We start from the raw sequence: 17648 nt of genomic DNA, 5'->3' as shown, positions 1-17648 counted from the left end.
CTGCGGTCAAACCGTAATGAGTTTTTCAAAAGGTTCCTAGTTCCCGGGGAAAAGTTCCTGTGGTGGAAACATGCCTTTAGTGCTTACTTTCTCTGGTGGCGAGAGTTCCTCCCTCTGTGAGTGTGGTTGTGCTGGGAGTGGGCCGAGTCGCTGCTGTGAGCGGGGGAGTGGGAGGTCTTATTCGGGCCTCTCTGGCTCCCTCTCCTCCCCGACGTCTGGGTGACGGAGCTCCCTACAGCCGCGTTCCTGCCGTCCACACTCCCAGCCTCTCCCGGCGCGCACATCGGTCCCGTTTGGCTCCTGCCGGGGGCGCTGTGGAGCTTGTGCTCTCTCAGCAGAGTGGACTGGATGCTCGCAGAGCTAGCGGTCAGCAGACGGAGCTTCTGTAGAAAAAATGATGACCAACAAAGGAAAAAAAAGAAAGAAAAAAAAAAAAGAAAAAAGGACAAAAAGAGCATTAGAGTGTTTTCAGGCTGGTGATTGAGCGCTACGGTGTACTTGCCAAAAGAAGGTAAACATCTAAAAGAAAAAAGGTCTAGGTTTTCTCCATATGGCTTATAGATAGTCCTCTATGGTGCAGCGCATGCAATACTTGGCATGCAAACCCATAATGAGTTGAAGAAATCATAATCGCAAAAACAAACAAAAAAACTAGGAGGAGGAGGAAGAGAGGGAAAAAAATAAACAAAACTGTGAACCAAATAAGTTTAAGAGCAAAGGCAGAAAGTACAGAGCTACAGATTTTATAGAGTAGAAAAAAGAGGACTTTTTTTTTTTTTTTTTTTTTTTTAGTAATGGTTAAAAAAAAATTAAACAAAACAGAAAGAGAAGACAACTTGACGGAACATCACAGAAATGGAAGGAACAAAATAAAGATCACAATTATTGAATCAATCGAATCAGAAAACAAATCGTCTGCTACTCAATTTTCTCTTTCTGGATATTTTTTTCCTGTAGACAATTGCTGAGATGTGAACAGCGACCCATTTTCTTTGTTTTTTTTTAATGGTTACTCTTGTTTAACTCCCTTCTGGTTAACATCCACTTACCAATAAAGTGGTATTCCCTCCTTTAGTAGGTAAGGTATGAAGAAAAGGGAAAAGTGGGGCAACATAAGTGCATCATTAGATTCACAAAATGCAAGAGAAAAAGACACAAAACCCTTCCCTGCCAGTGACTCATGAGACAATGCATGGAAATCAATGGAAAAGAACTCAAAAGCAAAGAGGACAACCACAATGTGCAGGGAATCCCTCACACAGAGAGTAAATCCTCCGGGCCCAGTCACCTTCCTAAACATCAGAGAGCAACTGGCTGGCGAGAGTTGAAGGTATTTCCTTCACCATTTATCTCTCCGTGTAGCATCAACCACGGGGCAGGTGGACACGATTACAGGCTAACTACCTTAGCTTCTACTGGTTACAATCAGCGTTTGTGCTCATGGGCTTTGATACGGGGCACTTATAGGTTAGTTAAAACAACTTATCTGTTAATGTAGTTCCAGGGAGTTGTTGCTACATAACACTGAGACTGGCTTGGGTTCAGCCACATCTTATGGCAATCAAAGGTTATTTTGGGGGGAATTGACTGATGTAAGAACCCCAGAAAAGAATTTGGTCAGTGAAAAGTCTGTAAAATTGCATCTAACTGATAAAACAATAACAATATGATGGGATCTTTTGGGGTTTTTAAGTGCAAAGCTACTTTTATAGTCATGAATAGACTCAATTACCTTGAAGCTGGCTAGTTTTTAAAATGACCACTGTCTTCAAAGATGAGACGGTATTATTCTGTATTTTTCTTATTGTCAATAAATCCCACGCAAAGACCAAAATCAACAATGAATTGAACATAGGCATTGTATTTATTTTGAGACAACATAAACTCACATAGACTGTCTAAATATAAACTAGAGCACCAAATGTGTATTAATCCACGACTGAAAATAGTCCCAAACAAATGCACTATTTACTCCCGTCTGAGTAACATTTGTTAAAAACTACAGTGCCCAGGTGTTTAAGGAAACTACAGAGCCTTACTGAGAGCAGCTAGCTCGGCTCTATGAATGGAAATGTCTGTCAGTCAGTCGCCTGGTCATCTTTTGGTCCAGACTGAAATAACTAAACAACTATTAGATGATTCATCATTTTGTACTGGCATTCATGCTCCCCAGAGGATGAATCCTATCGATCCTGTGATCCCCTGGTCTAGTGCCAGCATCAGGTCAAATTTATTTTGTTCAATACTTTGGTTTATGACCGAATATTATGCGTGACTAAAAACCAATAGAAAAATGTGACACATGGCGCCAGAGAGGAGCACATGGCAGGCGCGTTGTACCAAAGGAAAACAATGGTTTTGCTGGCGACGCATCTCGGTGTGATCAGCCCCTTAGCATGCTGACGTTAGAATTTAGCTCAAAGGACCACTGTCTAGCCTTACTGAGCCGCTATTGTGGCTGTAGACTCTTAGTCTTGATTAATAATAAAACTACATATTTGTGACCCCTTTTTAAAAAATATTACATCTTTGGTGGGAACTAATAGCAAAGAGTATAGAAGCAAAGAGACAAAACGCCGCTGCCACTAAATATGCTTACTATGTTTATAATATTTTATTGTTCAACACAGGTCATTTCTGTAGAATATGACAAAAGAATAGAATCATTTAGTTTTACTTTTGTACGGCACTTTTTAGAGGGCCTTTTTTCTTGCATCCGGTAGTCGCTTTCAGTCTAAAATGGTGAAAGCGTAGCTTTGCTGATGGCTGATGGCCGCTGGCGTTGCAATTGAGCGAACCATTGACTTTCACTTCTTGGCAATATATGTTCTTTGCTAATAGTGCACAATATAGTCACAATACATCACAATAATTAACACATTGTTGGTTTAGGTCTTTTCAAGGGATTTGTTCAGAGTAAGAAAAACATGCAATGAGTAATTCCAGCCTTATCCTGTACGGTAGAGGGTGAGTTAAAATATATTCAAAACCACTATTTTAAGCATTTGACAAAAATAGAGCTTGGATAAGTGATTCAGTGGGAGTTGGGGACTGAGACATGTGATGCACAGTTATACACTGCTCATTGTAAGCAGGTCATATAAAAAGAGTGTAAATCTCCCAAAGGCGTTCTGTATGAAACCAAACACAGCCGGCTCTTGCGCATGCATTACAATGTGCTGTCTGAACTGCTTCGTAATCTACGATACAACAAAAGCACCGACTGGTCCTTGCAAAAAAGAAGAGCCGTTCTATACGAGAGAGAGAAGACAACTAAGCGGTATAATAAGAAGACACACAACCACTGGTGCTTATGACAGTTGTTAGAAACAGTCGTGGAAATCAATATGGTGAAAATCATAAGACGAATGTACTAATTCACCAACAAACAGAGAGATGCTGGACAAACAGGAATGCATTCTACCAAAACAGAAAGAAAAGAAAACTGGAGAAAGAAATGGACCTGGAAGATAGAGCGGGATATTGGACTTCAGAATGAAGTTAAGGAGGAAAGAGAAAAACCAGAGCTCTACGTAAATCCAATCATAATTGATGAAGTAAAATCAATTTGGTTAGAGACCATTGGTAAATAACAGAAAGAGAGAGAGAGAGAGAGAGAGAGAGAGAGAGAAAGAGAGAGAGAAACATTGACGTCACTCAGGCTAGGGTGCTTGTCACATTCTCATCTGCATAAAGATCACGTGCGTAGGCAAAGCATTACCTACCTTCCATTTCAATCAGTGACACGTATGCAATATCAACAAAAAAAAGGAAAGAAAGAAAAAAAGAAAAAAGGAGAAAGGAATGTTCTCCGCAGCGAAATGGGAAAAAGACAATGACCTCTTTTAGTATCAAAGCTACATACTGTGTCCAGAGACTAAGGAGAAATAAACAAACCAAAAAGTACAAAGAAAATAGAGGGGAGAAAATAAAAATAAAAATCCAGATGGAATTCAAATCAAACTAAAATTAGAAACAAAGGATGAATCTATAAACTACATGATTTGCTTTGTCTTTTTCGCTTGTACAAATGCAGCCATATTTGTATCAAAACGGGGGAGGAGGTTAGGGGGGGATAGAGGTAAGCGGATAGAGTTAATTGTCATATTAGTGGACATCCATGTAGAGTAGAGTAGCTAGGAGGAAGGGAGGAGAAGGAGGAGGAGGAGGGAGGACATGCAGAGCTGGCAGATGTGAAAGATATGTGGGAAGTAAAATGCCAGGACAACAAGAGTGAGACGTGAGTCACACATGACACAGATGAACAGGTAGGAGAGGAGGAGGAGGATGAGGATGAGGAAGAAGGGCAGGTAGAAGAGTGTTGGAGGGGCAGTCACTGCTAAGATGGACAACTAGAGAGTCAGCACATTTGAAAGGGACCCCAGTCACATTTTGGCCTGGGTCTTCGTCAGTAGCAGCACTTCTCTACTTTTGGACGTCAGCCCAACTTTCTTCCAGGCAATCTTTTTTATTCATTTATCACTATAAACGCAGGTATGGAGAGAGAGAGAGAGCTTAAGGAGCTTTGTCAAATCTGCTGTTTAGCGTCAACAGGGGAGCTTACATTCAAAAATGGCTTGGGTCCCTTTAAAATAACAATCATGTTAAGACATGTGTGAGTTGTCCTAGTTATTTTCAAAGAGTCCATGTACTTGTGTTTGAAGTGTTTGAAGACATCCATTAACAATGAGCAAGAGGACGACTGGCCCAGTTTGGGACCGTCTCATTCGCTGAGTAGGAGGAGACAGTCCCGGATGCTTCCCCTTGAAGAGCTTGGGGGAAGCGGCTGAGCGTTGCTCTGTATCAGAGGTGGGGAAGTTAAGCACATGTTTTACCAAACTAGCCAGATAGTCCTCAAAACATAGTATTAGAATACGCCATCGATTAAAGATCAATCTCATCTTTGTGCAGTGCCCTCGTCTTCTTTGACTTATTTCAGTGCACCAAGACGAAACCATTATAACCATTAATTTGGGGTTAAGTATCTTGCTCAAGGACACATCGACATGTGACTGGATCGAACCGCCGATCATCCGATTGGTGGGCGACCCGCTCTACCTCTGAGCAACAGCCGCAACGGCACTGAGCTGTGCCCTCTTCATTAATTGATATTTCTTGTATATGCTCTATCAGGCAGACAATGTGAACAGAGCTGCTCGAATTAGAAAAGAAAGTTGTAATACAGAAATTGAAAAGTAACTTATACTGAAGAGACTCTTCATTGTGCTTTTCAAAAGCTGATTAACAAGAGGTTATGTCTGCATGAATATTCATAATAGATATAATGTCCCCGGTGTATGCACTGGGGCAGTTTGCAGCCGAGTGTGAAGCGGTCGGGATGAGAGTCTGAGGCCAGGGTGCTCTGCCGGAAACCAGTGGACTGCTCCCTCCGGGTTAGGAGTGAGTCACTGCCCCAAGCGAGGGAGTTCAAGTATCATGGGGTCTTGTTCACAAGTGAGGGTAAAATGGAGCAGGAGATGGACAGATGACTTTACCGGAAGGCAAAGCTCTCGATTTATCAGTCCATCTACGTTCCAACCCTCACCTATGGTCATGAGCTTTGGGTAGCGACCGAAAGAATGAGATCGCGGATGCAAGCGGCCAAAATGAGCTTCCTTAGAGATAGGGTGAGGAGCTCAGAGTTTTCCTCCCATTGGCCACAAGAGCAGCAAGGAGTCCATTCAACATTCAAAAACAAACTTGTCATAAGCTGCACAAAGGTAAGATTTATAATGGAAATATTTTCAAGAGCGAAGGCTTCAAGGAGAAGGACTGACTTGTTGGTTTGGCAAATACATGACTGCTTAACTCCTCCACCTCTGATAAAGAGCCGTGCTCAGCCGTTTCTCAAAGCTTCTCTATGGGAAGCATCCGGGATCGTCCCCCCACGCGGTGCATGAGACAGTTCCAAACGGGGCTAGAGGACGACTATAGGAACACAAACTGAGATGATAGATAGACAACCAGAGCTGCTATACAGAACATTTGCTAAACCACACAACTGCTGCAGTAAAAATCAGTAAAATCCAGGATCTGTCACACATAAACCATCCTCCTGTGCAGAGATTTCAGTTTGGGGATTATCACGAAAGTTAGCTTTTGGTGGAGATTAACAAGAATGGCAACATCACCTTATGCTACGAAGATGCTGCTTTAAAAAAAATGGGAGCAAATTAAATGCTCCTGTTTCACTACATCCCAACTGAATGGCTCAAATGTACATGATCAAACAGACCTCCCATGCCGTTCTCCACTGGCCTGAGCAGATAAGAGTAGAAACAAACAATGCCACCTAGGGGCAACATGCACATCGACATGGTAAAGTAAAGCAGTAGAGAGGAGCGTGTGTTTAACTCCTGGTGGTTTTGGCAGGAGCTGTCGGACGCCTGGAGGAGAAGAGGATCTATCACTGAGCAGAGCATGTGCTTGAGAAGAAAGACAACTGTATTGACAAGAAGAAACTAATACACATACCCAGTTAACCTACTTGGTCCGGTTCCAAAGCATTTGAGTGCTTTTTATATAAACGAGACAGAGAGATTTGGGCATTTATTCATGGGTAAATACCACTTAAATAGATAAGGACAAAATAAAGAAACAGTAATGAATGAAATAAGCAGAGAGAAAGAGAGAAAGAGACCAGATAAGACCTCACACATGCAAGCTGGAGTAGAAAATAGAAGACATCTGCGGGTTTTCTGCCCATTTAGATGCTTATTCAACAGAGAAAGATGATTTTACAAGCGATCCCTTCAGTCTAAGTGTTTTATTTCAACATAATCGGCTGTCATCCTACTGCAGCTCTGATGATCCATTTACAGTACGGAGTAGCAAGGTTGTCTCCATAATAGCAGAAAGTGATTTAAAACTCAGTGCCTTTTAGGTAATCAGAGAGTAAAAGATGTTTATTTTCTAAGCTGAACAGGTAGATATGTATGATTTATTACGCTTTAGGAGCCTATTATGGACAGTATGTGGTGCAGTTTATTTTAAGAACGGAGCTGTAAACCCTTTATTACTCAGAGGGTCCACCATGAGTCATAATTTGCATTCATTTGCACAATATAGTTTTAGGATGCGGCTCGCCTCTATGGAAGATTTAAAATGCCTACAAAACAAACAAGGAGCAGTTCCAAATTGAACAGGTAGAGGGAAGTATTTATATGATTTATAACACTTTAGGAGGCTATTATGGAGAGTACGTGGTGCAGTTTATCTTATGAACAGAGTCGTAAACCCTTTATTACTCAGAGGGTCCACTCTGCGTCATGATTTGGATTCATTTGCACAACATAGTTTTAAGATGCGTCTCCCTGTATGGAAGATATAACATGCCTACATAACAACAAATCAAACAAAGAAATAAAGTGATATACTTTGTTATCTATTTAGCAGGTTTATGCTGCTCTCTGCTGGACAACAAGGAAATGCAATGCACCTCTTCACTTTGTTTTCTTTGTTGTGATTTGATTTTAACGACGCAGTAAAATGAAAAATATTTTTTAGAAGTATTTTGACATTAAAATCCCTCTTTTCTCTTTCTGTAAAATATTTTGATGACTCTTCTTGAACTGATACATAAATGTATTTAATCAAATGCGATTTGGGGCAAATATAAAACCGCACTTGACCGTTAGCTTGTGAGTAGCTAGCCTGTAGAGCAATATTGTAGTAGGAGGTGTGTGTGTGTGTTTGGATTTCAGCTGCTGATCATTTTTTTTTCTCCAACAAATGAGGTTGAGGTAAATTGATTAATTTAATGCTCATCCTTCTCTCTGTAGGATTTGATTTAAATCCCTCTTGTAGCTAAACTCTGCCCACATATTCTGTTTCCTGTGGAAATAAATCACACTACAGAAGCTATACAATTATTTTCCAACTTCCATTTCACTGTGACTTCAATGTGGCATGGAAAATTCATGTCAACGTGAAAAACAATTCAGTTATTAAAAGACAAAAAGTCTTTTCACATGATTTTCACTTAATTATGCATAAAACCATATGTCATGATGTGTATTGTATTTCCATTGATTTCTTTGTTTGATTTGTTTTTACTGAGGCATTTTAAATCTTCCATACAGCCGAGCACAAACTGATACCTGGGACGGAGAGCTGTACCTTGTTACAAATAATTTTGCATGCTTGGATCAAGACTCCATTAGTAATTGGATTTGTCAGTTCAAGGAGAAATGGCAGATTGTTATCACTTTAAAGCACCATCAGACGTCTTATTGTGACTCTTGCAACTTAATTATGACTTTATCTGTGGTTAAAATCAAATCTCATTCCGGATAGACACTTTGATATTTCTTCATGGTCATGGACCTTTGGGGGGGGAGTAAATGTCTGAAGTATTCATACCTATCCCTGGCTCAACTTTTTTTTTATTTGTCCTATGCCTTAGCGGGAACTCGCTCTGAAGACATAACACATATTTTTGCTCATTCATTTGGAAACATCGTGTGCCAGTGCGGCTCATATTTCCATCCGAGGTGCGGTATGCCAATGTTGTGCTTCGACTCAGAGGATGTGTTTGGAACAGAAACACTATAACCTCTCTTGTCTTTGCTCCCTCTGTTACCGGCAAACAACAAGAACAAACTAAAAAAACAAGATGGCAGAGGAGTCAAAGAGAGCCAGAAACAAAGCAGCAGGAGCGGCAGGTTTTACACAGGACAGGAGTGTCTTTTACACGTCAGAAATAATAATATTCATAATATAAACTGGCCTAGGAATAACTGATAGCAGAATGAACAAAAAAAATCTTTCAATATCAAACAAGATGAGAATTCAATGTCAACCAACACAAGAGGAGCAGGATAAAACTCATTTGTAGAGACTGTGGCAGATACCGTTTTGCAGTGGGTGAGGGGGAGGGTGGGGGGTTGTGGGAGCAAAATAGAGGAGATTACATACATCGTGCCCTTTCTCGCCCTCGCCGTGGTTGAGTCTGCCGGCCTTGCCGTTGCGGCTCCGCTGGGTGTGGTCCCCGTTGTGCCACGCGGCGGGGGTGTTGGTGCCCGGGGACAGCGAGGTGCCGGACGCCTTTTGTCCTTCTGTCTTGTGCTTGGAGTTCAGTCTGGAAGAGAAGAGCCACACAGCAACACAGCAGGTAAAGCACAGCCAAAAACATGTTACTTAAAGTGAATAATTTTGACTTTTATCTGTCACTTAACTCCCACATGATGCAAACTTAAGAAGAAACTTCTGAAAAATGTTTTGGAGTGATTGTACAAAATATCATTGGTCATGATGACAATTATGGCAGCTGAGTCACTGTGTATGCTTCTTCAGAATAACATAGTTTTAGCCTTTGCCATTTGCATTTGATAGAATGTCAACTTTTTCTGGGATTTATCAGAGGTGCAAAGAACAAGAATAAAGCTGCAATGATTTTGTCTGCACACACTTTCTGTCCATCTTCATCGTCTACACTTGTCAATGTACCTAGTTTAATTTCTTTTCAACCAATTTTCTATTATTTCATCTCTGTTTATTAGGGCTGTCAAAGTTAATAATACATTAACGCAAATTTGTTTTAACGCCACTTTCAAAGGGGTCCCTTGACCTCTGATCTCAAGATATTATAAACACATCAAGGGTTTATTTCGACCAAACCAGAGTTGGTGATCGTTGGAAAGACTAACGAAGACGGTTTTGGTGAGTTTTATTTTGTTTCTGTCGAGTTTGAATGTGTGTGTTTTACGATGCTCCGCCACTAATAACAGCTGATCTCAACACAAACAAAATACACCTGGGTGATGACGCAAGTGTATTCGGGTACGGAACAACTTTACGAATGTGAAAGCTGAACGGAGACGGGGGGTAATCATACTCACCTAATGTGAAAACGCCCTAAGTCTCTACACCGCAGCGTTCCAGAGATATTCTAAAAGACTAGTACTTTTCTGTCGTATAGGACAGCGTCGACCCCGGGGGGTTAAACAAATAGTAAATTCAGCTATTTAAAAAAAGAAAATAAGACGTTCCATAAAATGACTAACGGTGTACAGAGTGAGATCACAGCCATTTAATGGGGTTTATTATAAGAGCCCCATTTGTATCCTAATATATCTCCACAGGACCGAGAGAGACCGACAGTCACCAGGGCGACTGCTCGACAGGCAGTAGAGCAAAACTAAGTGTAGGTGTTTATATGTGTGAGTGTGTGTGTGTGTGTGTGTGCGTGTGTGTGTGTGTGTTGAAGAGTCTACCTGGCGGGAGATTTGGAGGTGCTCCGTGTGGAGGACACGGAGGCGCTACGGGAGCTACAGCAGCTGCCTTGACGCTGTGAACTCCTACTGGGGGTCTCACCGGGTGACCTGACGGATGACAACCAACGGACAAACACACACACACGCACAAACACACGCACACACACACACACACGCACACGCACACGCACACACACACACCCACACGCACACACCACACACCACACACATGCACACATATACATACATGAAGCCATGTGTATGTACGCATACATCACGGGGACACACATGCTACGGCGAGCTCAGTAGTCGGATCGTGTGATATGTAAAACAGTTCATGCGCTGCCAAACACTTCCAATATATATTCTAATCAAGACAGGGTGCAATGTATGGCGTGGGGAATGTGTTGAACTGGCACATAATGCTCAGAGGATGCACTCTGTGCTTTATACTGTAGTCATTAACATTCTCTGAGAGGCTGAGCCTGAGATAATGGGTGTAAAATACCAATATAAATTTATGAGAGTGAACGTGATTCCAATTGTTGAGGACTGAGGCTATTGTTCTCCGTTTGTTTCACTGTGTGCAGACGGACAAATTGTGTTTATTCTTACACATTGCATGCTGTAGGCCTGTGAACATCAAATCTGACTGATAATTAATATGAAACTTTGTTACACTGAAAAAAGCATGTAGCATTGCAAGATGTAGGCTTTTCTGTCAGTTCAACATGAACATGTAAATGGGATTAGAGTGATTCTATGTGCATCTCACCTCTTTTTCTGTTTGTTCTTGTCTTTGTGTTTGTTCTTTGGGCTGCCCGATCTGAAACAAATGTCACGCGTAAGATAACGAAGCTGTGTACTTTAAAGGGGACATATCATGCTCATTTTCAGATTCATACTTGTATTTTGGATTTCTAATAGAACATGTTTACATGCTTTAATGCTCAAAAAAACGTTTCTCATACTGTCTGTCTGAATATACCTGTATTCACCCTCTGTCTGAAACGCTCCGTTTTAGCGCCTGTCTCTTTAAGACCCCCTCCAGAAAAAACCCAGTCTGCTCTGATTGGCTTGCAAGAAAAAAACTTTGCGAAGGTAGTTCTCAAGCTGTGGGCGGTATATTCTAATGAGCCTGCATGTGACATAGGAAGGGGAGCCAAATCTGAATGGCTTGATGAATCACATGTTTTCTGATCTAAGCTAGATGGACGACGTGTCTCCACTTCCTCCCACTGTACAAAAGTGAAGCCAAAACATCCTGGATATGGGAGGTGGCATATTGAGATTTTCATGTCATTTGGAGCCAGGGTCTTGAGTATTGAGGTCCCGCCCACACACATGTCCGAGCCAGCTGAGCACAGCTGCAACTTGCTGGCGTGAGCCACCTAGCTGCTACGTTAGCACCACGGTAGCTATTAGGCTAGAAAGTCACAACAACTAAGCTATCTCTATAACTACATTTATGATCAAATTGACACGTTCTATTACACAGACTTGTGGCGGTTATGGAAAGTTATATCTCCTCTCTCGTATAATTCCTGAGCCTCCGGCTGCGCGACTACTTCACTCAGAGCAGCTGCCAATCATGACGTCGCACCCCCTTTTTATAGCATCAAATAACTAATTAAAACAAAACTTATCAGGAAAATTAACACGTCAACATACACCAGCGTGATAAGAACTACGTAAAATGACAGAAATCATCTTTGGGAAAAATGTATTTGATGTGTACTTTGACTTTTTTAGTTTGCCTCATCCGCTAACATGGAGGGGGGCGGGCTTTATGACCTATACTGCAGCCAGCCACCAGGGGGCGATCGAGACGTTTTGGCTTCACTTTTGGGGAGCTGTCATGTCGTCCATCTTTATATACAGTCTATGGTTGGTAGGCTCTCCAGATACCCAAATGTATGTGCACAAACACTGAAAAATAGTTTTTCATGATATATCCTCTTTAAAGCATGGGAAACACACATTCACACCCTTTTGTAAAAAGGAAACTCAGTGTACCACTCACCCATATGGATTGCATTCTCTTTTGAACAATCAGTAGGCAGAAATGACAATAACACACACCTTACACATGTTATGCACTTTATAATGTATTGTTTTTTACTTGTCTTATTCCATACACACCTGTATCTCCTCTTTTTCCTGGAGCCAGATGCAGATCTATAACGATAAAAAGAAAAACATCACAATCATCATAATGATGAGCTGAATAATTCATAAACAGCATGCTTCAACTGTGCACTAGGGGCCTGTTACAAGAAGCAGGTGTACAGAGTAATCTGGTTAACCTTTACACAGGAAAAAGGTATTTTTAAATCCATGCGTCCATGTTCCAGATCTGAGGGGGTTCTGGGGAATTACTAAACTCGTTTCTTGAAATACATTCTAGGACATCAGAGGTAGTATTCTGGTCAAAGGCTAGAGGCTGAACCCGAAATCTAATCTGTGCTGTGTGCCACGAGTTATTTACTTTAAAAAATATTTTCACAGTCACCTCCAAAGAATATTGAAACTACATTAAGTCTTTGAAGGTGTGTAAGTATACTGATAATTACTCATATGACATATTTGTATACGTTTGATGACAAATATGCCTCAACTAGGGCTGTCAATGTTAGCGCGATAATAGTGTGTTAACGCAAATTCGTTTTAACGCCACTAATTTCTTCAACTTGCGATTTTTAGGCTGTAGCGGGCTCCACTTTTAAAGCTAGAGTGAAGATACTGGCATCAAATGAAACTAGAAAAACCTATATCATATTAGCTTGTCATGAAGGAGGCTAAATAACACCCTAAACTTGTGCTAAATTTTGAGGATTTGATCTGACCTCAATATTTATGTGAAATATATTTGGTTCTATGGGTACCCATGAGTCTCCCCTTTACAGACATGCCCACTTTATGATAATCACATGCAGTTTGGGGCAAGTCATAGTCAAGTCAGCACACTGACACACTGACAGCTGTTGTTGCCTGTTGTGCTGCAGTTTGCCATGTTATGATTTGAGCATATTTTTTATGCTAAATGCAGTACCTGTGAGGGTTTCTGACAATACTTGTCATTGTTTTGTGTTTTTAATTGATTTCCAATAATAAAATAAATACAAACACTTGCATAAAGCAGCATATTTGCCCACTCCCATGTTGATAAGAGTATTAAATACTTGACAAATCTCCCTTTAAGGTACATTTTGAACAGACAAAAAATGTGTGATTAATGTGCGATTAACTACGGACAATCATTTGATTAGTCGCAATTAAATATTTGAATCCATTGACAGCCCTAGCCTCAACATACAAATTCAAACTGCATGCTGAATATTACAAACAGACTCAGCTACAGCTCCCAGTCACAGGCTAGATTTGTCACGGAATATGAACATGTTTCAAGTTACTGTGAACAGCAGGAGGATCATGTATTTTCATGTGCCAACAGCTCCTCAGTGGAATATTTCAGCATGTATTTCTGCACTCCTAATGATGTGCATGTAACCAGTCTGAATCACACGCATACATCCATATATGCAGCAATGTCCACAGGGAGCTCCGGCATCAGGCTTTTACAGTTGGTATTCTATAGGTTGTGGATGTCATGCTTATTTTTTTTTTTTCATTGCTGCTGCCTATGATAAAGCAGGAGATTCAGTTTCCCTTTGACCACGTATTGAGCACGCGGTAATGACTGGGAGGCCGGGCCATTCCTCCGGTCCTCGGCGGTTCGACTCGACACATCACCTCCGTATCGCTTTCACCCTCGTTGCAGTTTCCATGGTGATTAGTCAGACCGGTCTGTGAGAGTTGCAGCTATTTTCCTGAAGAGCACTACATCCCCCCTGCTGTTCTACACACCTACAAGCGTGCAGTGGAAGTGGGAGGCAGTGGCAGCACAGAGTGTATTGATTCACTGAGAAGGGGAGTAATAAAGCTGTCACAGTAATGTATGTGGCTGATATGTGACTCAGAGCTGTGTTTCCCCACTGGAGGGAACCAACATGGAACTACTGTATATATGGAGGAGGCGCTCATTCGTCTTCTCTTCTCTCACACACTCACGGCTAAATCCTTCACCTTCTACCACAAGGACATGGATACTGTATGTGAGGCATATACGCCAGCTCAATGAGCCCAATGAAGCTATTATGTTAAAGTGAGTTGTAAATTACAAACAAGCAGCGGTATGCATGTATAGCTCCTTAATGTGCACCTTAAAACGGATACTAGCATCAAGGGAGGGTGGCTACTCTCTGGTGAGGAACCCCCTCCTACATCTATACATTATTCATACATCAACAGTACCTGCAATGCAGAGCAGCTTTGGTGTGAGGCTGGGAGGAGGAGGGATGGGGGGTTGATGGGAGGGGTTGGGAGGAGGAGGGATGGGGGTGGGGTGGTGGGGTGGGGTTGGGGTGGATGTGGATGTGCGTGGATGGATGAGAGGTGGAAAACGGGAGCGGGGCAGTGCAGTGATGCTCAGCAGTTTGGTGAGAGGCTCATTTTTCTTGTGTTGTTGCGCCCCCATATAGGCTGGGTTATTACAGTCAAGCGCACGAGGAGAGAAATTGGAGGAGGAGGGCGCTCTACAATCGCTTATTGTGGTTATGATATCCTGAGGCGTTGCACAGGCATTTGTTGATGAGCTCTTTCTTCTCTTCTTCTTTTGTTTCCTGTCGTTCTCCCTTTCTACTTCCCTTCCTTTTCATTCTTGTCTTCTCCTCCTTAACTTAATTTTTCTTCCTATCTTTGTTTTTCCTCCCTCCCTTTCTTTTTCTTCCTTTTCCCCCCTTTCCATCATCCTTTTCTTCTCGTCTTTCTTTCTTTCCTACTTTTTTATTATTTTTTAATCTTGCCTCCTTCCCTTTCTACATTTCCTTCTTCCTTTCCCTTTTCTTCTCGTCTCTCTTTCTGTACTACTTCCCTTCCTTTTTCTTCCTATCTGTCTTTCCCCCTTCCTTTTCTTTTTCTTCCTTCCGCCTTTCTTTCCTACTTCCCTTCATATTATTTGCGTCTTTCCTCCTTTCCTTATTCACCCCTTTTTCTTCCTATCCTTTAATCTTTCCTCCTTTCTTTTCTTCCTTTATCTGCAACTTCCCTTACATTTTCTTCTTGTCCTGCCTCCTTTCCTTTTTTTCTTCCTATTTCCTACTTCCCTTTCTTTCTGCCCTTTTTTCCTTTCCTTCATCCTTTTCTTCTTGTCTATTTCTTTCCTCTCTGCTTTCCTTCCTTTTTTCTAGTCTTTCCTCCTTTCCTTTTTCACTTCCTTTTTCTACCTATCTTTAAGTCTTTCCTTCTTCCCTTTTCTGTCTTCCCTTGTCATTACAACTTCACTTTCTTTTTCTTCTCGTCTTTACTATTTCCTTTTTCACTTCCAGCTTCTTCCTATCAGTTAGTCTTTCCTCCTTCCATTCATCCTTTACTTTTTCTTCTTGTCTTTCTTTCTTTCCTCCTTCCCTTTCCTTTTTTCCCCGTCTTTCTCCCTTTCTTCTTCCCTTCCTTTTCATCTTGTCTCTTTCTTTCGTTCCTCTCTTCCTTGAATCATTTCTTTATTACTTTCCTTCCTCCCTTCCTTTTTATTCTCGTCTTTCCTCCTTTCCTTTTTTCCCAGTGAAGCCACCTGTTGATAAACCCTTAAACAGCCACAGTATCTCTCTCATGCTGCCATGTCACTGATGACTCTCACACACGATGCTGTATATGTACACACTCACCTGTCTCGCTTGTGTTTCTTCCCACTCTTCTTCTTCTTCTCTCTGTGAGTGGGTGACGAGCTGCCGAACCTTTCGGTGGAGAGAAGGGAAGAATTTGCTGGTGACAAAAATGCAAAATGAGCCTCGGATCGCTGTTGACTTCTGGCTCTTCACTCATCACTGTGTTACTTTACATCTGCCCTCAGAGGGGATCGTTTTTAGCAAAGGTGACTTCCTACAGTATAGTAGTTCAGCTGATTCCTCTCTCTTTGTCCTCAACTCTATTCATCCCTCTGCCTCTCTCTTCTTACTCTTTTTCTTTCGCATCAATGATTCCGTCTCTCACTCTCTCTATTTCTTTTACTGACCTTGTCAAAAGAAAATGGTAGATGAGCCTATGCGTTGCTAATGACATCCTACAATTTTTCCCCACTCTCCACAATTGCAGTATCTGATGGCTCGTTAGCAATATTCACACCAAAATAATTGGAATCCCATTTTCACAAAACCACAGTGTAATTATTCTGTCAACGAGGCAGGGGAAAAAGAAAAGGGAGAAAAAGCGAACCACTTCCTCAATCAGTGGAAGCCGTTTCCACTCACCGGCTCCTTCGGCGGCCAGATTTCTTCTTCTTCCTTTTCTTTGGACGCGGGGATGGAGAGCTGCTTGATTTCCTCTTCACTCTGAATTGGCCGCAGAAGGGGAGAACGAGAGGGGGGGGGGGGGGGGGGGAGTGAGATCGAGAGCCAGATCCAAAGCGAGAAAGGCAGAAATAACTCACAAGTGATTGTTATTATAATAATTTTCAGAAGGAATACATTTCTGATTATAGTTATTTGCTGCCGTGCAAGTGTCTATTTTCTCATTTCCTCAATTCATTCTGCCATAACATGCAATATTACCATACAATGGAAACGGGAAATGGCCTCGAGGAAGTGGCACTTAATCTTTTCTATGAAGTGACACATTCGGAGAGCATGATCTAAATGACCATCTGCATTGAAACATAAATAATGATGAGTTTGTTTCTCTCCAGGTGCATGTTGTTACTGGGTGTTGCCAGAGGATTTGAAGAGCACTTTTGTTTTATCTTGAGATCTATTTCATGTTTATGTCTATTATCATCCCAGAGGCCATGTGAAGGAGATAATAGGTGGCTGATTTAATTCACCACTTGAAGTGGGTCAGAGCTGGTCAACACATCTCCATTATACAGTACAGTGAGTGTTTAAACATGTGCTTTACCGGTTGTCACTGTGGTAATCGTGTTCATAGTCTCCATCTTCATAGCCGACCAGTTCAGGGTTCTCTTCGTACTCGGCGGGCTGGTAGTGCAGGTGGTTGACCCTGAAAAATTACAAGAGGCAAGGATCAGGAATGTGGAGTGTGTGAGTGTTGTGAGAAAGAGGAGTGACTGTGGAATAAAGCGAGCCCTGGTCAAAAACTATTTCCAAACAACTCTCATTAGAGACTCAAAGTGAAAGTGTAAAAGAGCCTCCAGTCATGCCAGCAGCTCTGTGAGGCGTACTGTACGGAAGCACGGCAATGATTTGAGCTAAACGCTGACGTCAGCATGCTAACATGCTCACAACGACAAAGCTGACATGCAGATGTTTAACCGATTTAATGTTCACCGTATTAGTTTGGCTTATCTCCTAGATGATGGCGCTAGATGACAAGACGGAGGATCACCATCTTTATTACAATTCATCCTGAGGGGAAAATGGATGT

At 41.8% G+C, this 17648-nt stretch overlaps 1 protein-coding gene and 1 long non-coding RNA gene across 5 annotated transcripts in view; one reads left to right on the top strand and one right to left on the bottom strand.

The window, feature by feature from the left end:
* Nucleotides 1-17648, bottom strand: part of srrm3 (serine/arginine repetitive matrix 3) — a 94152-nt gene that overhangs the window by 5049 nt on the left and 71455 nt on the right. For 3 of the 4 annotated variants that reach the window (XR_005203866.1, XM_037748787.1, XM_037748788.1), the window contains 8 exons: nt 17163-17264; nt 16520-16600; nt 15938-16006; nt 12357-12392; nt 10990-11040; nt 10215-10322; nt 8917-9079; nt 88-383 (listed from right to left, as the gene is read on the bottom strand). Coding sequence is in view for 3 of the 4 variants with exons in the window: in XM_037748787.1 (XP_037604715.1) it covers nt 88-383; nt 8917-9079; nt 10215-10322; nt 10990-11040; nt 12357-12392; nt 15938-16006; nt 16520-16600; nt 17163-17264 (906 nt within the window). In the remaining variant the exon portion in view is untranslated. The remainder of the gene's footprint in view (nt 1-87; nt 384-8916; nt 9080-10214; nt 10323-10989; nt 11041-12356; nt 12393-15937; nt 16007-16519; nt 16601-17162; nt 17265-17648) is intronic. The other variant, XM_037748789.1, reaches the window with a different exon arrangement.
* Nucleotides 6476-7474, top strand: LOC119475780. The gene is made up of 2 exons (XR_005203867.1): nt 6476-6925; nt 7146-7474. It is a non-coding gene; the product is annotated as an uncharacterized LOC119475780 (long non-coding RNA).

The sequence above is a fragment of the Sebastes umbrosus genome, chromosome 17 (assembly GCF_015220745.1).
Source record: "Sebastes umbrosus isolate fSebUmb1 chromosome 17, fSebUmb1.pri, whole genome shotgun sequence".
NCBI classification, from domain to species: domain Eukaryota; kingdom Metazoa; phylum Chordata; class Actinopteri; order Perciformes; family Sebastidae; genus Sebastes; species Sebastes umbrosus.
The sequence above is the reverse complement of the archived record's forward strand: the minus strand, read 5'-3'. Positions and strand labels throughout refer to the sequence as shown.